At 38.1% G+C, this 22,530-nt stretch overlaps 1 protein-coding gene across 1 annotated transcript; it reads right to left on the bottom strand.

The window, feature by feature from the left end:
* Positions 1–346: 346 nt before the first annotated feature.
* Positions 347–22,530, bottom strand: MTO1 (mitochondrial tRNA translation optimization 1). The gene is made up of 12 exons (XM_069598007.1): positions 22,207–22,530; positions 19,670–19,869; positions 19,454–19,571; positions 14,570–14,859; positions 12,559–12,671; positions 12,270–12,460; positions 11,904–12,034; positions 11,042–11,246; positions 10,789–10,960; positions 6,544–6,662; positions 3,651–3,811; positions 347–2,072 (listed from the first exon to the last, which is right to left on the bottom strand). Exons 1-12 carry the CDS (start codon positions 22,421–22,423, stop codon positions 1,911–1,913), a joined length of 2,079 nt encoding a protein of 692 aa, XP_069454108.1. The 5' UTR covers positions 22,424–22,530; the 3' UTR covers positions 347–1,910.

Raw genomic sequence — 22,530 nt, 5'->3', positions numbered from 1 at the left:
TGTGGTCTGTGGTGGGTGGAGGAGGTCATAAGGCCAACTTCTGTTGGATGCTGACTGTTGTCGTTGGGGGATTCCCATGGAGTAACTGGACTAAGGTTACATTTTCAGCTGATTTGTTCTGAAATATTCTGTTAAGTGAGATAATTCTGTATAATATATATAACAATATATTTTAAATTGTGGATTTCAAGAGGTTTCATATCCTAAACTAAATGCAGAAGCTAAAAAATGTTTTCTATCAAACATTTTTCAGTAAGATAGTTACTACTGTAATGGAATCACATTATAAAACCCAAGCTTCTTTATATGTGGTGTCACCAGGCCCAAAGTACAGCTGTTGAGAACCTTCCAAAGCATTTAGGAATTTTTTATTTCCTCAAAATAAATTTTTGCTATATTCCATTCAATAAGCACCCTACTCACTGCTTTTACTCCTGCAATTAGCCAGAAAAAGAAAAGTTTACAATCAGTGGTTCCCCTCTCGTGATAAACAGTAGTACAAAATACCCTCTTTTAACAAACACCATACAGAAGTGTACTCAATATGCCTCTGTGGTAAGAATTCTGCCTAGGAATGGCCATAATAACTAAAAGTTACCAGTTACTGAAATTACTACATCAAGTATCAAAAAGAATTCATCATTGCTAAAACATCCAGCATTACACATATTGGGTTGGCCAAAAAGTTCACTCTGGGTGTTCTGTAACATCTTCTGAACAAACTTTTTGGCTAACCCAATGCTTTTTACTTGCTACTGATCCTGGACTGTGTTATGGAAAGGCAAAATTAGATGAAACTCATGGAAACCGAGCTACGTCCAAGAAGCTATATATGATTATAGCAAGAAGATATTTGCCCCACATCCATAATCAGGCTTAACACACAGATCTGTAACCAAAGTGATTTCAGGGCACTTAAAACTGTCTGAGATACCTGCTTTGGCTTGAGGCTGACATGGGAGCTTCTCCCCGGACTGACAGGAAAGGTCTGAGTTGGCATTTCCAAGGATAAGTAGGGTCCTCTTGTCCATTTGGCTACATTCATCCTCTAGTCAGTGAAGAAAGGTCAAGGTGTCTGAGGAGTTAGCCAAAGACCCGGCTGGTCACCACCCCCGACCCCTATAATCAGGTATCACAAGTACTGGAGAGTACCAGCGCCACTGAGATTTTCCTGTCAATTCTGACTTTCAACAGGGGAACTTTAGTCACCATGCTGCAGCCCAGCACTGGAAATTAGCTGAATGATTCTGGATGATTTTGTACAGTTTCAAATTTTTAGCCTTAAGAATTTGAGGGCTTTGAAATAACACAACTAAGCAGAAGCTTGCCAACTTTCAAAACTAACTGAAAGATAAGACTTTTAATTTGGTACCTTTTATGGACAAAGTTCTTATTATTTACTTTTGGCCACGCCATGCAGATCTCAGTTCCCTGACCATGGTTCCAACCTGGGTCCCCTGCAGCAGAAGTGCGGAGTTCTAACCACTGGACCACCAGGGAATTCCCAGTTAATTAGTCCTTATGAGTAGGCAAATTCGCAAGCTGAGATTTTTTTTTTCAGGTTCTGTTTTAGTTCCACTGTATTTCTCTTTGATGAACACTGCCCAAATTTATATTAATAGGTATACTGTATTAGAACACCTGAAACAAAGAGTATAAATACACTTTATAATTGTTTTTTCAGATATACAAAAAAGCAGAATTATAGCCTATTTATAAATTAATGACAAAGCCACAAAACCTAATTAAGAGTGTAGACAGGAGATAAGAAGTATTTATATTTAGCACCTGTTAAAATAACTTTATTTTTTATTTTTATTTTTAAAGTTATTTTAACAGGTGCTAAATATAAATACTCCTTATCTCCTGTCTACACTCTCGTTCAGATTAACTCTTCTATCAATAGAAAGCTACAACTGACTCTCTTCAAGTCTGTCTGTATCACGTAACTGTTGATCAATTTTGGGAACTCTATTCATAGCTGCCTGTCTTTGCTGAGTGGTCTTCACAAATCTGAGCAGGTTGACGATGGCAGCAGCTGTCACTCCAGGTATACGACTGGCAGCCCCAATCTAGGAATTAAAACCACAAGAGAAACATAAATGAGCTATGTCAGTTATAAGCAAATATATTTTCCTCTTGATAATGATCTGTACGTTACAGTTTATAAAATATTTTCAAAACTTTATCTTAATGTACTGTCAAAATAACTGTACAAAGTAGGTAAAAGAAATGTGGTTATAATTAATATCTTCACTTTAAAAACAGGGGAAACCGAGCCTCAGAGACATTAAAATGACCTAAGATGATATAACTAACAGATGTTTGAGTACCTAACCTTTTCTTTTTGTTAAACTATAAACTAACATTACTAGCAGTGTGCTGGTCAGTACCCTATGACTAATCTCAGTGATATTTCTATGGTATATTTTTGCAGTGAAATGTATGACTTATTCACTCCACGCGGTATAATAGACCTCATATCAGTTCACATCTGTTTTGCCACTAAATGACTCTGTAGCAAACGTTTGCCAGAGCTTTCGGTATTTCAGAATTTTGGTTAAGAGGTGAACTCTGATGACCAATATAATGCAACTGAACTTTTCTGTGATAATGGAAAATTTCTGTAACACTGGCAGTGTAAAAATATAACTGTACAGTATGACAGCCAATAGCCTTTTGTAGCTACTGAGCATCTGAAATGTGGCTAATATGACTGAGGAGTTGAATTTTAAACTTTATTTCATTTAAATTACTGTAAATGGTTGCACTTGGTTAGCGGCTATCATATTGGGCTGTGCAGCCTATGACTATCCACAAAAACATAACCCAAAATGAGTAAGATACAGCTATAAAACTTCAGGCCTCTCTGCTGCTTTCCATGATGACTATGACTAAGAATACCATATTAGTTGATGAAATCACTCCTCTTTTAAAAAAATCTTTTCAAAATTTTTTGCAGGCCATGGCTTTGTTAAGTGCCCCTTTATTTTATGATCCACTGAAAAAAATTTAAAAAAACCCAACGCAATGCCCATTAAACTATGATACACCATCAATTTTTAAGCTACAACTCAGAGATGTTAAAAATGTATCTCAGAATCAATAAATACAGCCTACAAGTCTTTCAATATTTGTTATTACAAATTCACTGCTGTATGCTGCCAAGTTTTTAACAGATGTGTATAGCGTGTACACAGTTTTTAACAGATGTGTACAGCCCATGTACTCATGCAAATGCAAACCACATACAGACACACACAGGATCATGGGTGGGGGCCTCTCTGGCCCTCTACTTCCTCCTACTGGCTTCCAAGGCAACACTATGGAACTCCTTGGAGGGATCCAAGCAGTGATCTGAAAACCACTGACATGTATTCTATTTTAACCTGAAGAAGTTTAAGTCATGCATATAAACAAGCGTGCACATAGTTGGATAATTATAATCAACCCAATTCTTGACTTCCAGATACATATTTAGACTAAGCTTTTTTATCTCCCATAAAAAATATAATGACATATAAAGAGAATATGAAAATAAGAGGTTAAACTTTTTATGATGACATAAAATATTAGTTATATGGCCACTATAAATCCAGCTTTTAAAAATTAAAGCATTGGCTCTTTATGATCTGTTCCTGTTTTCTTACCGTCTGTGGGCGACTCAAATGGAGCTTCTCTCGAACTTCATAGGACAAAGATATATCCTTGAGAGTCAAATAATCTAGGTCCTTTGGTAGTTGGAGAGCTTCATCTCTCTGAACTTCCTTTATTTCTTGTTGCTGATGGAACAGTACTGATTCATAAGTGGCTGGTGAATGAAATTAATTATGTTGTGATACTCAGGTAACATTAAGAACCTACATGTTTCTAGCTTTTTACAATTTACAGAGAGCTGTTGCATATATGATCTCAGTAACACGACAGGTGGGGTAGGTGTTCCCTTTCACAGAAGAGGAGACTGAGGTTAAAATAAAAGAGAGGGAGTATCTTGTGTATTAACTACAATATTCTGTCTGGCAGTTTATTCCATGTCCTTCTCATTTAAAAAATCTAGAAAATTTTAAGTAAAAAAAAAAAAATTGCTTTCTTTCTCAATGCAAATTTTGGTGGAACACTTTCTTCATTAGGCTATAGGTTTGAAGTTCTAAAGATTAGGTGTTTCTCCAAGAAGACGGTTTTCAAATAAAGCTATAATTGTTAAAAGTATATATTCTTGGATGATAACATATAATTTAAATAAATTAACTGATGTTTTATTCAGAGTGAAGTTAGAAAGACAATTCAGCAATTATTTTGTAATTAACGCATCCCATTTTTAGAAAAATAAATCCAAGACCTTCATTCTGTCCTGTTTAAGAAAAGCAAGTCTTCCCTAGAGGTTCTGGAAGCTTCTGCTTCTATCACTTGGCTGGTAGCCAGAAAGTCTCAGCTCTGAGCCTGGCTCCACCAATAAATTACCCTCTGACAATGAACACATCATGATACTTCTGGGCCTCAGGCACCTTATCTAGAAATGTTACGGGCTGACCCAGAGACTTATGATGGTCTTTTTGACAACAAAGGAGAGCTGTGAGGTGCACAGGCCTTGCAGACAGATATACTAGGTTCAGAGCCCAGTTCTGCCACTCCCCAACTGTGTGACCCTGGGCAAGTTATAACTATCTGTAAATTAAGACATAATGCTAGTAGCTATCCTTTACACGACACTTTTTAAGTATCAGATGAAATAATTCACATAAAGGGATTAATATAACACAGCAGCATGACAAATTGTAATGAAATTTTATGACTCAGGAATAGACTACAGGATCACAGAATATAAATAATGTATATATTAAAGATATATTTAATTTTTCAAATATGTATAGCAAAACATGAGAGATAGTACAAAGAAGACTCTGAAACTGATTTCTGCCTTCCAGAAATTTGTCTAAGGACTTCCCTGGCAGTCCAGTGGTTAAGACTTCACCTTCCAATTCAAGGGGTGCAGGTTTGATCCCTGGTCAGGGAGCTAAGATCACATATGCCTCAGGGCCAAAAAAACCAAAACATAAAACAGAAGCAATGTTGTAATAAATTCAACAGATTTTTTAAATGGTCCACATTAAAAAAAAAGAAAAACTTATCTAGTGGAGGATCTAGGTAGTGATTTGAAAACTACTGATATATGCTATATTTTAACCTAGTGTGGTTTCTTTTAAGCCATGGGTATTAGTTAGAGTCTTTATATATGCCAGTCTTTAAGAACAAGGCAAAACAGTAACTACTCCATGGCTGAAGTCAGGGTTTCCTATGAACAAGTTGAAGATAATTATTTTGGACCATTTATTGGACACAGTAAAACAGCAAACCAAGTTTAAAATACAGAGTTTAATCACCTTTTCCCAGATGCTAATGGCCTAAATGTTCAATAAAGTAACCTTTACTCAATAGAGAGATCATGATGTTGAGATATAAGGTTAACAATACTTCTTACACATTAGCAAATGACCAGGCATGTTCATTTGTAAGAATGATAGGCAGCACTTGGGTCATTCTATATAAGCAGTCAAAGCATAGCAGGGTGACAGACCTCTCTGGAACTGAAAGAAAATGTTATTGCTAGAAGGACTGCAGCATTCTTACCACCTTCGCCGGTCCCCAAGGAGCCTGAAGGCCTTTCCTGTTTGAACAGTCCACCTTTTATCATGCTTTTCCTACCCTTCTCTCCCACCTCATTCTGGTTCCTGACTTTTTCTGCACACAATTTTCCAGAGGAGGAAAAAAAAAATCTTCTATCACAATGCAGAAGCTAATGCTATTATCAGTATTTCTGTTTGAATTTTTTTTTTTTTGGCATGCGGGATCTTCCCTAACTGAGGATCAAACCTGTGCCCCCTGCATTTGGAGTATGGAGTCTTAATCACCAGGGAAGTCCTGAAATATTTTTTTTTAATAAAGAAAAAGTTAAAAATTGCAGTACAACTCCAAAAGTCACATGTGACTTTGATGGTCAATATATTGACTAAGAGTGTGAGAACACACCAAATGTTAGAACATACAGGAGCAGACTCTGAACTTCTTTGCCTGATACAAAATAAGTCTTTGTTAATGGAAGAGTATTATAACATATCATCAAAGCCAAAGATAGCATTATTTTCCTCATTATTAGAACATTTAAGTGGAGAAAACATTAAAAGAAAAAGTTCAAAAGGAGAAAAGATTTTATTTTTTTTTAAAAAGGAGAGCTCTACAGTGGCACTTCCCAACATGAAATATACACACAGATCACCTAGGGAATCTTGTTAAAATGCAAATGCTCACTCAGTGGGTCTGGAGTGGAGCTTGAGATTGTGCATTCCTAACACATTCTGATGTGTTACAATGCTACCTGGGAAACCTACTCGGAGTGGTCAGAGCCTACGACGGTAGGTCTTAGGCTGGTCTTACGGTAATAACGGCTCCTCTTGACACAGAGCTCTCTGTGTATCTGCAGTTCATTCATTATTAGCACAAATGAAGAAGATAGCATACAGACATTCTCAGTAAAATATTTTCTACCTTCTATTTTCAGTCTTTCGGCCAGCTCTCTACATTGGGTGTACTTCTTCAAGGGCTCTGGAACAGCCCTGGCCAACAACTCCATGTCAACTTCCTCATACTTCAGAACATCAAGAGCTCTACAAACACAGAAAAGTTTCATTAACACAAGGGTCCATATTATATCAGGCAGATTAAGAACAAAATTCCTTGAAAGTAATACCAAATCTCAGAATAAATAATATCAATATATTTCTAATTTTCCCCAAGTATACTGAGCAAACACAGCAGCATCTGTGACACAGCGAGACCTCCAGAAGATCAGCATGTGATTCTCAGGCTGAATTCTGTTGAAAGCGTTTCTGCATCTACTGAGATTATCATATGATGTTTATCTTTCAATTTGTCGATATGGTGTATCACATTGATTGATTTGCGTATATTGAAGAATCCTTGCATCCCTCGGATAAACCCGACTTGATCATGGTGTATGATCTTTTTAATGTGTTGCTGAATTCTGTTAATATTTTGTTGATTTTTGCATCTATGTTTATCATAATATTGGCCGGTAATTTTCTCTTTTTGTGATGTCGTTGTCTGCATTTGTTATCTGGGTGATGGTGGCGTCATAGAATGAGTTTGGAAGTGTTCCTTCCTCTGCAATTTTTTGAAAGAGACCATGTGATTCTCAACTCCTTTCCTTTATCAAGATGGGTAAGTAGCTGGTAAAGTGGTACTGCAACAATCCATTTGTCCTCTGGAGCTTTCCTATTAGGACAGAATATCCTCTGAAAACAAGGGTGTGATTGAACTCCCTAAGAATTCACATCTAAGTCACGTTAAGCCCATGTCCTGTGAACGCGTCATCCTTCTACACACATGCTCAGAACCAACTAAAGGAGATCTCCTGCTTGTTCCAAGACTGGAAAATACCCTGCAGTTTCCTTCTCATTTTGCTTGGTTCTCACAAGGTTTCACTGATCTGTACCCTTTCCCCACACTACACTTACTGCCTTAATTTTATTTTTATTTACTTTGCCCCCCTCTTTCAATAGATTGCTTTTTTGATCAACTCTGTCCACCCAAAATCAATTAAACCAATTAAGTTATCAAGTCAAAAGAAAGTCAAATCTGCCCACCCCAGGGTCCCAAGTCCCTTCAGGCCTCCCAGATGTGTTTTTTTTCTTTTTTTGCAGCTCATTCTATCACCATAGTCTTGTGTCACACTCTGCAGAGGCCTGTCTCATCTCAGACAGTCTAGGAAAGGCCAGACACCTCTTTGCACAAGGAGCTGTCAACTTTGTTGTGCTCCACAAGATGAATTATGTCAATTAATTTCAGAAGTCTCATCAGATAAGCTATTGATACAATGAAACCAAATAACCCTAAACTCCAAAAGGGGTTGTCCTTTCAGAAGTTCTAGAACAAGACTTCCCTGGTGGCTCAGTGGTTAGGAATCGCCTGCCAATGCAGGGAACATGGGTTCAATCCCTGGTGTGGGGAGATCCCACGTGCTATGGGGCAACTGAGCCTGTGTGCCAGAACTACAGAGCTCACTCGCCTTGGAACTGGTGCTCTGAGACATGAGAAGCCATCACAACATGAAGCCCATGCTCTGCAACCTGAGAGCAGCCCGCACCAGTCACAACTAGAGGAAGCCTGCATGTAGCAACGAAAACCCAGGGTGGCCAAAAATAAAATAAAAAAATTATAGAACCTACAGGAAAATACCTCCTAATGACTAACCAAAAAGAGAGCAATCTTAGAGGATGGTGACCTCAAAGAAAAGCCTATGACCATTTAACTTTTAAGAAGGTTTTAGGGTTCCCTGGTGGTCCAGTGTTGAAGTTAAGAATCTGCCTGCTAATGTAGGGGACGTGGGTTTGATCCCTGGTTTGGGAAGATCCCACAGGCCATGGGGCAACTAAGCCCGTGTGCCACAACTACTGACCCAGCACTCTGGAGCCTACCAGCTGTGACTACTGAAGCCTGTGCTCATCGACAGGAGAAGTCGCTGCAATGAGAAGCCCCAGTTTCGCAGTGAAGAGCAGCTCCCGCTTGCTGCAACTAGAGAAAGCCCACAGGCAGCAGTGAAGACCCAGAGCAGCCAAAATAAATACATCTTTTAAAAGGCTTTTAAGCAATTTGTTTAGAAGGCTTGGAACTATTTGCAGGTCCAAACTTCAAAACCAGCTTTGAATGAAGCCTAAGCGTCAGAGTACAGAGGGCTGCCACTGAAGGACACGTTAGCACACTTCTGCAGAACACAAGAGACAGTTCCTGCACTACCTGACGCATCAGTGGGTCTCCCTACGATCCTGACAGGCAATGTGCGCGCATGCTCTGTGGATCTCTTCTGTCAAAAAGGTAGTTCAAAGTCTAGTCCCATTTCTCAGTGCCTGGCGGACAGCTTGCTATGTGTGCGGCAGACACAATACATGTCCTTGGACCAATTTTCTATCTTTCTGGCTTTATATGTCTAGGAATTGATCAAGTGAGTTCTTTCAGGGAGGCTCAACACTAGATTATAAATATTCTACCAAAATCAAACAGGAGGATGAGGCCCCTGTTTCCTTCTGAAAGGAAAGACACCTGAATTAACAAGAAAAGCATTTGGTCAAATTACTGTTTAAAAAAAGGTTACCTTAACAAAATGGGTACTCTTGGGATTAGGTAAAAATATAAAACTGACAGCCCCCTCCTTTTTCGTATTTTTATTCATCAATTAGCATTCTAAACAGTGTTGAAAACAATCACTTCCCTTGCTCTCACTATGACCTCAATCCACATGAGTCACATCGAATGCAAATTCTAATTATATAAAATCTAACACAGTGCAATACTGGATCTATGCTAAGCATAATGCTATAAATTCTTCTGCAAAGTTTGAAATAATAATAAACTCTCTTAAATTTAAACAAATAGCTGGATAACAGAGTGAAATACAAAACTGTGCTTATACTACTACCATCTCCCAGGACCACTTAACTGGTAAACAAATAAATCTGCCACCCTTATCTGTGAACCAAGCTGTCTTTCCTGTGAATGAGACCCCCTGGTTTAGGTGACAACCATGCAGATTCTTTATTATTTATTGTTGCTAAGTCACTTTAGTCATGCCTGACTCTTTACTATCCTATGGACTGTAGCCTGCCAGGCTCCTCTATCCATGGGATTCTCCAGGCAGGAACACTGAAATGGATTGCCATGTCCTTCTCCAGGGGATCTTCCTGACCTAGGGATTGAACCCACATCTCTTAGGTTTCCTGCATTGGCAGGTGGGTTCTGTACCACCAGTGCCACCTGGGAAGCTGATTATTTACTGTTACTACTATAATTAAAAACCTGCTTACTATCCTCTATCAGTGGTGCCAGTGCTTTGGGAAATTCTCATGAAAATGAAAATTTGGGAACACAAACTATAAACAAAAAACACTGTGATGAGATGAAAGTCAAAGACATGTTATGCCTGGCTGTTAGTTAAAAAGAGAGCAGTTAGAGAGATTGGGGATGATAAAAAGTGGCATTAAAATGAATATACCATTAAGTCTACAAATTTCCTCACAAGCAAAACAAGGACTGAGAAAAAGAAAACTATCAACAAAAAACATACTGGAGACACAGCAGCAAGGTCAAGTCAGCATGTGTGCTTCTAAGACACAATGATTGTAGATTTATACCTTCTAAACCCACCCTCCAATCCCCCTCTCCGCATTAGCTTACATTTTTTAAATGGGAAAAATCAGTGGTGACTGATGTAAATTGACTGATGTAAATTCTGAATTACATGAGGTTTTCAGAAATGCATCTCTGAATCATAAAAGCTCTCTATTAATGTCCTTTAGAGTCCATACAACCAGAATGGTAAAAACAAGGACAAAAAAACTCCTAAAATGTAGCAAGGGACTCTTCAAGAATTGATAACACTGCTTAATCAAAGCTTCTCTGCTATTATTCACAGGCAAGATGAGACCATTCCAATTGTTTAATGCCTAAAAAAGAAAGCAGATTATGCTATTTCTTGGTTTATGCCCTCTAGATCTTAGGAAAGGCAGAACTCAATGGGAACCACAGAGAAATAAAATAAAAAATAATTTAGAATCATGTATATTGTCATTCGTAACGAGATTATCTCTAACAAATGTTGAAAAGAAGCAAACATTAAGAGCTGCATTCATTTAAAATGTGTAGCTAGAGAATCTATAGGTAGGATCTGAGATGACTCCATTTTTCTATAAAAAGAAAGTTTATACAAAAAATGCATACCTGAGAGGCAGACTTTTACCACTACTTATAGAAGACTCTGGAATTAGGTTTTTCCATTTAGTACTTAAAAACTCAATGGATTTTAGCATAGAAATGCCTTCTTCTAAAGAAGACTTCATCCAAGAAGCTCTTTCATATCGTTGTTGGGACACACAACCAGCTTCCTTGTACCCTAGAAGGGGGGAGGGGGAGATTATAATGAAAGAGGTCTTAAAGGAGAGAAAGTCTGGCTGCAGGACTCAGTGTAAGTTACCTCGGAATGTGAGCCTGCTGTCGGCGTTATCAGGACGCAGTGACAAACGGAACTCGGCTCGGCTGGTAAACATGCGGTATGGTTCGTTGGTGCCCAGTGTGGTGAGGTCATCAATCAAGACTCCTATGTAACCTTCTGTTCGGCTAATGACAAAAGGAGGCTTGTGTCTGACCCGAAGACTTGCATTGATTCCAGCTATCACGCCCTACAAGAGGACTGAAATGTTTAAAAGGCCATTATGAACTGAACCAAGGGCTATCCTATTCAGACACTACCTGGAAAAAATGGTTCAGGCAGTAAGGAAGCAGGCCTGCCCAGAAGGGACACAACAGAGACAGAAAATGTGGTTCACATTTACAAACAGAATATGGGTAATGTACCACTTTAGAATGCTATAATTCATTGTTTTCAAAAATATCTAATATTCTTGATAAACCAGGTGGCTAATCTTTAAAAAAAAAAAAATCCACTTGTAAGACTTTTTTAGCCTTTTTCCACTTCCAACTAAAAATGACATAACTTTCTATTTAAAAAGGAGTAACAACAGGGTAATTTTCAATAAAGTTAGGTTAGGTTAAAAGAACTAAATTTTCTTTTTTTAAATTTCAGAAGCAATACAAAAATCTAATCAAAATATGCAACTGGATCTAGGAGCTCAGAAAAGAGTAACAAAGACACAGTGTTTTAAAAATCCTGTTGTATACAGAAGCCACCCTCATATGTCCTGAAATAGAAGTCAGTTTTCTATTACAGTTATGAGTTGTATCTAAGCTCTATATAGCAATCATGACAGATGTCAAGCGGAGGAACACCAGTTAAATAGTTCTTTTCTGTTTATAGTAACATTTGAACCACTTCTTACTTGAGCTGCAGCTTCCTCGTAACCAGTAGTGCCATTTATCTGTCCAGCAAAGAACAGCCGCTGCACCAAACGAGTCTCGAGAGAAGGAGAGATCTGCCGGGGGTCCATGTAATCATACTGAACACCGTAACCTGGCCAAAGAACAGATGGTACAAAAAGCAAAAACAGGGCTGGGTTTGCCTCAAGGCGGAGATGCAAAGATTATCACTAAATGCTCTTCAAATGTGAAGACTATTTTATTAACAAACGTGCAGATGCTGGGTTTTGTCTTCTGGGGCTCTAAGCACCATGACTGTAGCTTCAATTTTCCGCTGCCTGCTAAGCAACGCTGAGCTCAGACCAAAGGGCAGCTGGCAGTCCCTTTACCTGGCTGAATCATTTTAGCGTTCTCCAAGCCTCTGATGCATGTGATCATTTTCTCCTGTAATTCAGCTGGCAGTGTCACAGATAACCCTTGGGGGTAGATGAGGTCAGAATCCATTCCTTCAGGTTCCAACCAAACTTGATGTACACGGTTTGGAAAACGCAAGACCTTTGATTCAATGGAGGGACAGTATCTAGAATAGGACATTGGAATTTAAAAATGTAATGAAACAAACAAAAGAGGGTTGACATTATTCCTTACTGCAATTAAGCACTGGTATTTTGTCCTTACCGGGGTCCTCTTGTAGTTTCCTTAACGTGACAGTTAAGGTGAAGGTTCTCAAGGACAATCTCATCCACTCGAGGGTTAGTGTGAGTCAAGTAACATGGCAGCTGATCTTCTGGCTAAAACATGAGAACTCGTCACAACACTGTTTCGCTTCTCTATTAGTTTGCCTCTAATTCAAATAAATTCCATACATGATATAAACTTACTTGTACAGACATCAAATCTATGCACAAAGCCAAATACTAATGGAGGAATATGCTTGTTAAAAACAACTCAAAAGATGAACCTAAATTTACACAAGCCTCCAGATCAACAGTTCATAAGAAATATTGATGATGTAGGAACATGTTTAAGGCACCAGAGCAGTGAAATCGGACAAATCTACAAATCTAGAATGTAGGAAATTCCAGAAATGTCTGAGTTTCTTCCCCATGTAGATGTAAAAGAGGGTCCCCTGGTAGCTCAGGTAGTAAAGAATCCACCTGTAGTGCAGGAGACCCTGGTTTGATTCCTGGGTCGGGAAAATCTGGAGGAGAGCATGGAAAACCCACTCCGGTATTCTTGCCAGGAGAAGCCCCATGGACAGAGGAGCTTGGCAGGCTACAGTCCATGGGGTTGCAAAGAGTTAGACATAACCGAGCGACTAAGCACAGCACAGCACACAGATGTAAAAAAGAGAGGAACTATTATAAGATATGTAATGTATGAATCTCATTCGGTTCTTGGTTCAAATAAAACAACTATAAAATACTAGGAATGCACTTGGAACATTGTAGTTCAACTATACTTCAATTATATATATATTTAATACTAGGGAAAATTGAGCACTGAGTATCAGATGATACTAAGAAATTATGTTTTGCTATGTGCGCTAATAGTATTATGGTTGATTTTTACAAAATCCTTATTTGTTAAAGACATGTACCAAGCTATTTCTGGATGAAATGATGTCTGAGACTTACTTTAAAACTCAGTAAGACAAAGTGTTGAGGAAAGATAAGAATGTCAAAAGAGGGAATTCCCTGATCGCTTAGTGGTTAGGACTCCACACTTCCACTGTAGGAGGCATGGATTCAATCCCTGGTCAGGGAACTAAGTTCCCACAAGCTGTGCAGCATGGCTAGATAAATAAATAAATAGCCACTCATCAGGGTAACACTCACCCAAAATTAGGACCGTCAACTACTAGCCCTTAATTTTAAACACACAATAAAGAGCTTGTTTTTTTCTTAAATTACAAGAACAGGTAAAAGTAGCCTATATCTTCAAAAGTATCAGTACTATTAAGACTGAGGAACTATTCCAGATTAAAAAGAAATGACAATTAAATGGAATATATGATGCTAGGTTGGAAAAAGAATGTTGGGACAAAAAAATTTATTGGGGTGGTCAGAAAACTCTATGAATTTTATTTTCGATAACAGCACTGTCAACGTTAAATTCCCCAAATTTCATCACTGCATTGAGGTTATATGAGGATGTCTTTGGCTTAGCTGAGATGCAGACTGAGGTATTTAGAGGTAAAGGGTCATGATCTCTGCAACTTACTCTTAAATGTTTTGGGAAAAGAAAAAAGAATAAAAATAAACGTGTATGCTACTGTTCTATATGTTAAATATATGTATCTATGTCTATATATATGGAAAGGGCAAGTAACAGTCCTACAACTTTTCTGAAATTATTTCAAAAAATTTAAATAGGTAAAGTTATCAAAGCAATGAAATTTAAGAATTTATGGGATTTGGGGAGGGAGGTGGAGGGAGGGTCAGAATGGGGAACACATGTACACCCATGGCTGATTCATGTGAATGTATGGCAAAAACCACCACAGTACTGTAAAGTAATAGCCTCCAATTAAAAAAAAAAAAAATTTATGAGGAAATACCCAAGTAGCCAAATCAGCTAATCCTTCTAAAGAACACATTTTTGTGCCCTAATTAATAGTGATGAAAAATGAATACAAAAAAAAGTCTATATTCCCTGTTTAAAGCCACATTTTCATAAATTATCTCACCTTAATCCACACTGTCTGATTGATCAAGCTGAATGGTATGGATGGATTATCTGGTGTCTGCTTGTTTAGAATGCTGAAATTAACGGATTCTTTGGCAATTCGGGGCGGAGTCCCAGTCTTCAATCTTCCCACCACAAACCCCAACTTCTCCAGAGTCTGAGCCAACCCTATGGAAGGCTGATCCCCTAAACGTCCTGCTGGATGCATCTCCAAGCCGATTACAATCATGCCTCTCAGAAACGTCCCAGTAGTCAGAACCACACTCTCTGCATACACCGTACTTCCATCCGCTAAAGGACAGGAAAGAGAACAAAACTCATGCTCTAATTGTCACCGTGGATCAAATTAGAATGTTACGCTTTTGTAAGAGAACTACAGAAAAATTTGTCTTTAGAAACCTGAAAAAGATTTTAAATCAGTAAGAAGGCTATATGTTACCAATCTGAAGAATCCAAAAAAGCTGAGATGGAGGGCATAATGTATTATCACAGATACACATGTTTCCAAAGTCTTGTCAGCACTGAATAGCTGGTCTCAGTTAATTTTTTAAATTAATTAAATTTAGACTTCTAGTTAAATTTAACAGATCCCACCTCACATCATTTCTTCTCCTTCTTACAATTCCGAAAGAAAATAAAAGGAGCAAAAAAGATATGAAACCACAAGAACCACAAGAATGGGAAAGAACTTGTCAAAAGATAAAAAATTTCAAATATTTTTGAAAGATAGAAAGTGGTTGGGGGGATAGATAAATTAGGAATTTGGGATTAACATATACACACCACAATAAATAAAATAGTCAACAAGGACCTACTGTATAACACAAGGAACTCTACTCAATATTCTATAATAACCTACAGTGGAAAATAACCTGAAAAAAGAATGGATAATATACATTATATACGTTTAACTGAATCGTTTTGCTGTATACCTGAAACTAACACAATATTGTAAATCAACTATACTCTAACATAAAATAAATTTTTTTTGAAGTGGTTGGAAGAGTGATAACTGACTGAGCAGAGGGGAGAACACTGTAACTCAAGAACCTGAAGACAACATACAGATGACAGTGAAGTACTCTGCCCTGCAGCAGTGCAGAAACGGGAGGACTGAGTGTGAGAACTGTGGGAATGTAGCTGGGGGTTGAAGATGAGAAAGAGCTGAAATTCACATATGAAGGTTTGTCTATAGATGGATCTACCATACAAGAAAATGTAGGTTAATTCTTTGGGTAATAGAGAGTTACTGTTAATGGGTACAGTATTTCAACTAAATTTCAAAAGTTCTAGAAATGGAGAGTGGTGACAGCTGCACAACACTGTGCGGGTACTTGATGGCGTGGAACTGTATATTTAGAAATGGCTACAGTGGCAAACTTTATGCTATATACATTTTACTACAATAAAAAACTGATTATTAATAAGCTATAAAAAACTGATTATTAATAAGCTATAATGGAGAAGACTGAAAAAGAATATATATATCACTTCACTGTACATCTGAAACACTGTAAATCAACTACACTTCAGTAAAAAAAGTTAATTAAAAATTGTATTGTTGGGCCCATAAAATATAGACAGGGTCCAAGAAATAGCATTTGAAGACACTAATTTAAATAACAAGTAAAAATAATTAAAAAGGATAAAGGGCTACCCTAATAAAAACAATATAATCATCAGTCTGGAGAGGAAAGGAGGCAGAGAGAAAGGGAAATGAAAATAAAAGTAGTAACTGTTCAACATAGGGAAGTCACGAAACGCTGACAGAAGAAAGGGAAGATTAAGTGTATTACAGAAAATCATAGTTACTAAGGTAATCACAGAACAAAAGCCATGAACTTGAAGGAAAGACACATAGCTCCCAAAAAGCAAAGCAAATACAGACTAAGTGGTTAAATAAAGTACAGCAGAGTGTGTACAATATGTTACTACTGTGTGTGGGGGTGGAATATATATACCTATGCGTGAAGCCAAGGATAAAATCACAGACAGAAAGACCACACCAGTGCCTAAGAATGCTCCTGAGGAAGGAAACCGGCTGCCTGGAGCACAAGATGAGAGACAGCCCACCTTTTCACTCTGCCTTCTTTCATCCCCTTTAAACTGTTGATGACGCAAAAGGAACATTTAAGTTTTTAAATACCTGGGTTGAGTTCCTGACTGTGATATTTTCTAGCTGTGGGACTTGGGGAAACTACTTGAACTTTACGAAAGTTGGCTTTCTAATCTATGAAAAGATATGCCTACATCATAAATATACTTATATGGAATTTAAAAAATTCAGGTGGAATGTAGAGCAAATTGAAAATTTCTTCAGACCCCTGGCTTTAATTGCCTGTGGTAAATGGCAATTTTTCTTAAAAAAATTTCTTTTAGGCATTAGCTGGCTGCAGCTACCATGTTTGTTTATTATTAATGTTGCAGTTATTTATTAAGTAATTCACTATAATTGTTTATTAAATATTATATTATGATCTATTAAATCCTTACTATATGCCAACCTCAACATTAAGTCACACTTTTCTCATTTGGTGAAATATACATTACTCTCCCAATTTTGTAGATGAAGAAACTGAAACTCAAAGCTAAGTCTGAACACTAGTCTAATTCCAAAGCACCTTCTCCAGTCAATGTATTTTCTTTTTACTCTTTGATTCCACCAAACTCCTCACAGTAAAGTTTGAGCAGTATCTTTCTGCTTTTCTTCATTTTGTCTTTCCTTTTTCCTTTTAATTAGAGGATAACTGCTTTACAATGTTGTGTTGGTTTCTACCGTAGAACAACTATATGAATCAGCCAGACATACACATATGTCCTCTCCCTCTTGAACCTTCCCTCTGATTCCCCATCGATTCCACCCCTCCAGGTTGTCACAGAGCCTTGGATTGAGCTCCCCGTACTATACAGCAACTTCCCACTTGCTATCTATTCTACACATGGTTTTGTATACGTTTATTTTTTTTTCATTTTGGATTTATTTTTAATTTTACTTTACTTTACAATACTGTATTGGTTTCTATACGTTTTAATGCTACTCTCTCAATTCGTCCTACCCTCTTCTTCCCCCACTGGGTCCACAAGTCTGTTCTCTATGTCTGTGTCTCTATTGCTGCCCTGCAAATAGGTCCATCAGTATCATTTTTCTATATTCCATATGTATGCGTTAATATACGATATTTGTTTTTCTCTTTCTGACTTATTTCACTTGTTTAACAGGCTCTAGGTTCATCCACCTCATTAGAACCAACTCAAATTCATTCCCTTTATGGCTGAGTAATACTCCATGGTGTGTATGTACCACAATCTTTTTCTCCATTCATCTGCCGATGGACATCTAGGATGCTTCCATGTCCTGGCTGTTGTAAACAGTGCTGCAATGAACACTGGGGTACATGTGTCTTTTTGAATTATGAAATTTTCTCAGGGTATATGCCTAGTAGTGGGACTGCTGCATTGTATGGCTACCACAGTATTTGATTATTGTTTTTACTTGTAACACCAGATATGTTCAATGTCTATGTGGGATGTAAATTATAGGTGACGTATTTATGTCACAATAGCACTCTCAATATAAGTAATTCCTTATCCAACTGACACACTTTCTTGACTAATAACTCTAATTTTCCTTGGGTAAAATATACCAATCAAAAATATTTATCTTTTCACACCAATCTGAGGCCATAGAAGGCCATTAGGATGCAGTTTTGGTCAATGGACTTCAAGAAGATGCTGGGCTAGACTTCTATTAATAGGAAGGTGAAAATCTTCTTTGAAAGGAAATGCACCTTGTTTGCTCTGTCTTTGTTTGGTCTTTAGCCTTTCCCTCTTTTTCCTTTTCTTTCTGATATGATAATGGATACCTGGATATGTGACTTTGGTCTTGTGAACACTGGAATGAAAGCTACAGCCACAGGTGATAGAGCAGGACAATGGAAGGGGCACGGGTGTCTGGTGACATGGTTAGGACTTTCATGTGGATTGTCTACCCATGTCCTTCTTACTGTGTAAGACAAATACACTCAATTTTTTCTAAGTAAAAAAATTAATATGTATATCCCATTCTAAAAAATAAGTCTACAATAAAATTTAAACAGGGAAAACAAGTTAATAAGTGTATTTTAAATGATAAAATTTTTATGGCTGATTTGAGATGTTATATGGCAGAAACCAATAAAACATTGTAAAGCAATTATCCTCTAATTAAAAAAAAAAAAGGATCAATTTCTCCAGTGCAGCCCCTTCTACTACTTTGTTCCTAGAAAGCTAACAGTCCAGTCCTCTGGCAGAAGACTGATTCTTCTCCTTAGGACTAACAGACGTAGATGTTTGGGAATTCCTCAACAAAAAAGCCAGTTCAATCCCTAATCATTAGACTGTACAGTCAGTCAAGCCATAAAATAACTATGCACACACAAATCCCAATTAGTGTTTGCAGTGAAGGCTAAAAAAGCTGAAGTGGTTAAGTCTTTAAAGGGAGAAAACAGAGATAAATTGCTTTTCCATTCTTCTGTAAAAAATATGTGCATGTGCAATTTTATTTTAAAAATTAACATGTAACTCAAATAAAAACATAAATAATCTTGTAAAATATAAATTTAAAATGTTGAAAGTCAGAACTAAGAAAAATAAAAATTATCACAGAAATACCAAGAGGAAAATACACAATTATGCAGGCTATAGAGTCCCAAAATAAGATGGTACCGAATGTGAATTTCATGATGAAAATGAAATGAGGAATAGGATTTTTTTTTATACAGTTTCCCTCATACTTGAACAGAAAACACAATTTCCTAGAATAAGCAAAACATCTCCATACACTACTCAGGATAAAATTTTCACATGGAGTTTGATGCCGTTATTATCATCTATAAGCAGTACATACCCAAAACAACGCCACTGACACGGTATTTCCCAGTGTGCTCAGGCTCTGGTTCTGTAAGGATGAGATCTTCTACAGCTCCCTCCTGAACAGTAAGCAGCGGTGTATTGAGGATTTCTTTCTATCAAAAGAGAATGCAAGTTGAAAATAACTTGCTAAAAATAACTTGCATGTTAAATAATCACTACAATCCTTCCTGTTTTCATGCCCTGTTCTTACCTGCATGTTCTGCTTATAAAGCTTCCTATCAATTTGAGCTCTCAGACCCCAAACAGCTGGTCCCTTGCGCCGGTTTAATACTTTGTAATGTATACCAGACTGGTCACAGATTCGAGAACACAGGCCATCCAAGGCATCGACTTCCCTCATTAAATGCCCCTTTCCAATGCCACCAAAGGAAGGATTACAGGACATCTGACCTAAAGAGAACAGACATAAACAAAATAAATATATGAGCATCTTGCACATAGTGCGTGCTTGATAGGGAAATGTCTGTACAAGTGACTAGAATCAGGTGATTAAAAATAAAAAACTTGATGCAAACACTAAAACTGCTGAAGTCCCAGTGGGATGCAAGACTTATTCAGGGCATCTTGGAAGACAAACCATTGCTGGACGTTTCTTTTGAATCTTTCTCTTGCACATATTTTTAGCACTTCATTACGCTGCCTCTTCCTTTACAATGTGATTTTGAAAACTTTACCTCATGAAACCTTCCTAAATCAAGCATAATTTAAGAAATTTCTTTGTACTGGTTCACAGTTATAATTAATTATGTCTTCCATAAAGGCCATCTGCTGATCCTGTGACCAGCATTTAGGCCTCCAAAAGTTTTCATGGTCTCCAGAGGGAGGCTGAATAGTGCTGTCATCATGGGTTAGTACCAAGGCAGAGTTCTGGTTCAGTGCCTATATTTACCACTTATAAGCTCTATGTGATCTTGGCAAGTTGTCTAATATTCTGTATCTCAGTGTCCCTACAGTAAAAACAGGGATGACAGCTGCGTAGATTATTTTCCTCCTTCCTTTGATATAGAACCACTGTTTATTTAGGTAAATACTCTTCCTGATGAGGCTTTGTGCTTGGGCAGTGTGACCTAAACTTAGTTTAGGGATAAATCTTTATTGATCTAAAGTAATCCTGTTCCTACTTGCCAGTGAGTGGTTTGGTGTTAAAAGACTTCTCTTTCATCATGAATGGCAAACAAGTTTGTCAAAAAGTATTATTTCCCAGGTTATTAATAAAATAAAAAATTTTCTACCTCTGACTTTATTATGGCAGATGATATGACAGAATTGATACAGGACAATTCCTGCATTCTGTATTCCTATGGAAGTTTAACCTTCTAAGTCAAAGCTATCTTTCTGAGAACAAGCAGAAATACTTCATACTCCACAACATCAAAGTACCTTAAAAAAATGAGACTTTGATTTTAAGATAGAACTGTCATTCATTAAGCTCATTTATAAGAGTTATTAAATATCTCTGAAATCCATTTATTTAAAAAGAAAACTTAGGTCACATTGTATTGGTATAAAAATATAAATACAGGTTTTGATGGGAATTCCTTTATCCTTGACAAAACTACACCACTTATACTATTATCTGATCATCTTATTTCAATAATAATTTTTGTTCATTCAACTTTTAAAATTATTATTATTGAAATGCAGTACCTGCTTTTTACTTGGGTAATCACATAGCCTCTATCCAAAAGAATCACTGTTAACAAAAGTATATATTTCTTCACAGTTACAAACTGAATGGTTATTTCTAAACAGTATTTCAGTACAGAAAGCATAGTTAACATTTCAATTACTGTTCCCTCGTAAGCAAAATGCACAAGGAAAGACACAGGCATGCATAATTTACAAGATAGTGTCCTGCTGCTGCTGCTGCTAAGTCACTTCAGTCGTGTCAGACTCTGTGCGACCCCATAGACGGTAGCCCACCAGGCTCCTCCGTCCCTGGGATTCTGCAGGCAAGAACACTGGAGTGGGTTGCCATTTCCTTCTCCAATGCATGAACGTGAAAAGTGAAAGTGAAGTCGCTCAGTCGTGTCCGACTCCTAGCGACCCCATGGACTGCAGCCTACCAGGCTCCTCCGCCCATGGGATTTCCCAGGCCGGAGTACTGGAGTGGGGTGCCATTGCCTTCTCCGAGATAGTGTCCTAGCTGGCCCTAGCTGGCATCTATGATGATGCCAGAGAGGGGTCTTGCTTTAAATCATGGCCGTCCAGCCACTGCTTGTGAAGTGCCAAAAACCACAGTCGGGTCCTAACCATAAAACTGGGGAATAAACATTCAGTATGAATATAAAATACAATTTGAAAAGTAGCCTCGTTCTTCAAAAGGGTTTCACAAAAATCTCGAGAAAAACACAATGGGTATTTAATAAACGAGTACTAATAACGTTGATTCACTCTTTAACCGAGGCAACAAGCTAGTAAAGGGCAAAAGACAACACTGAAATAAAGTATCACCAGTGTTCTTAAAAGTTTGTTCTTTTCTTAACGTATCTCTCCCCCAGTCCTCCTCCAACTAATTACCTCTGTCAACAGCAGCACAATTCGTGGTCCACAGAATAGCCGAGACCAGAGTTCCGGCCCGGTCCCGCCTATCTGCGAAACACACATCAGGCTAAAACAATATTCGGTAGGATTCTCACCAGAGTAACGGGAGGAAAAGGTACTGGGAGGGGGAGGAGGACCCTGGCAGCGTGCGTCTCTCTGCAAGCCTCACACCGCGCCACTCACCGATGGTGTCCACTCGGTGCGTGAGCAGCAGAGTCCGGGAGCCGCACCGAGCTGCTGCGGCGGCGGCTTCGGTCCCTGCGTGTCCTCCGCCGATGACCACTACGTCGAAGTGCGGCGTCCAGGGCGCCGCGCTGTCACCGCCGAACCGGACCGACGCAAGGTGCTGTTTGATGAGGGAAGCCGCGACCCGGCGGCCACAGCCTCGGATACAGAACATTGCCAAGTCTGTAACTCTGATCCTGACACGAGCGAGGGGAAAACACTTAGGAGAGAAAGCCTTCAGGGAGCAGCCATCTTGCTATGATGTCACAGCGTCACGTCTAC

The sequence above is a fragment of the Ovis canadensis genome, chromosome 8, assembly GCF_042477335.2.
Source record: "Ovis canadensis isolate MfBH-ARS-UI-01 breed Bighorn chromosome 8, ARS-UI_OviCan_v2, whole genome shotgun sequence".
Classification (NCBI taxonomy): domain Eukaryota; kingdom Metazoa; phylum Chordata; class Mammalia; order Artiodactyla; family Bovidae; genus Ovis; species Ovis canadensis.
The sequence above is the reverse complement of the archived record's forward strand: the minus strand, read 5'-3'. Positions and strand labels throughout refer to the sequence as shown.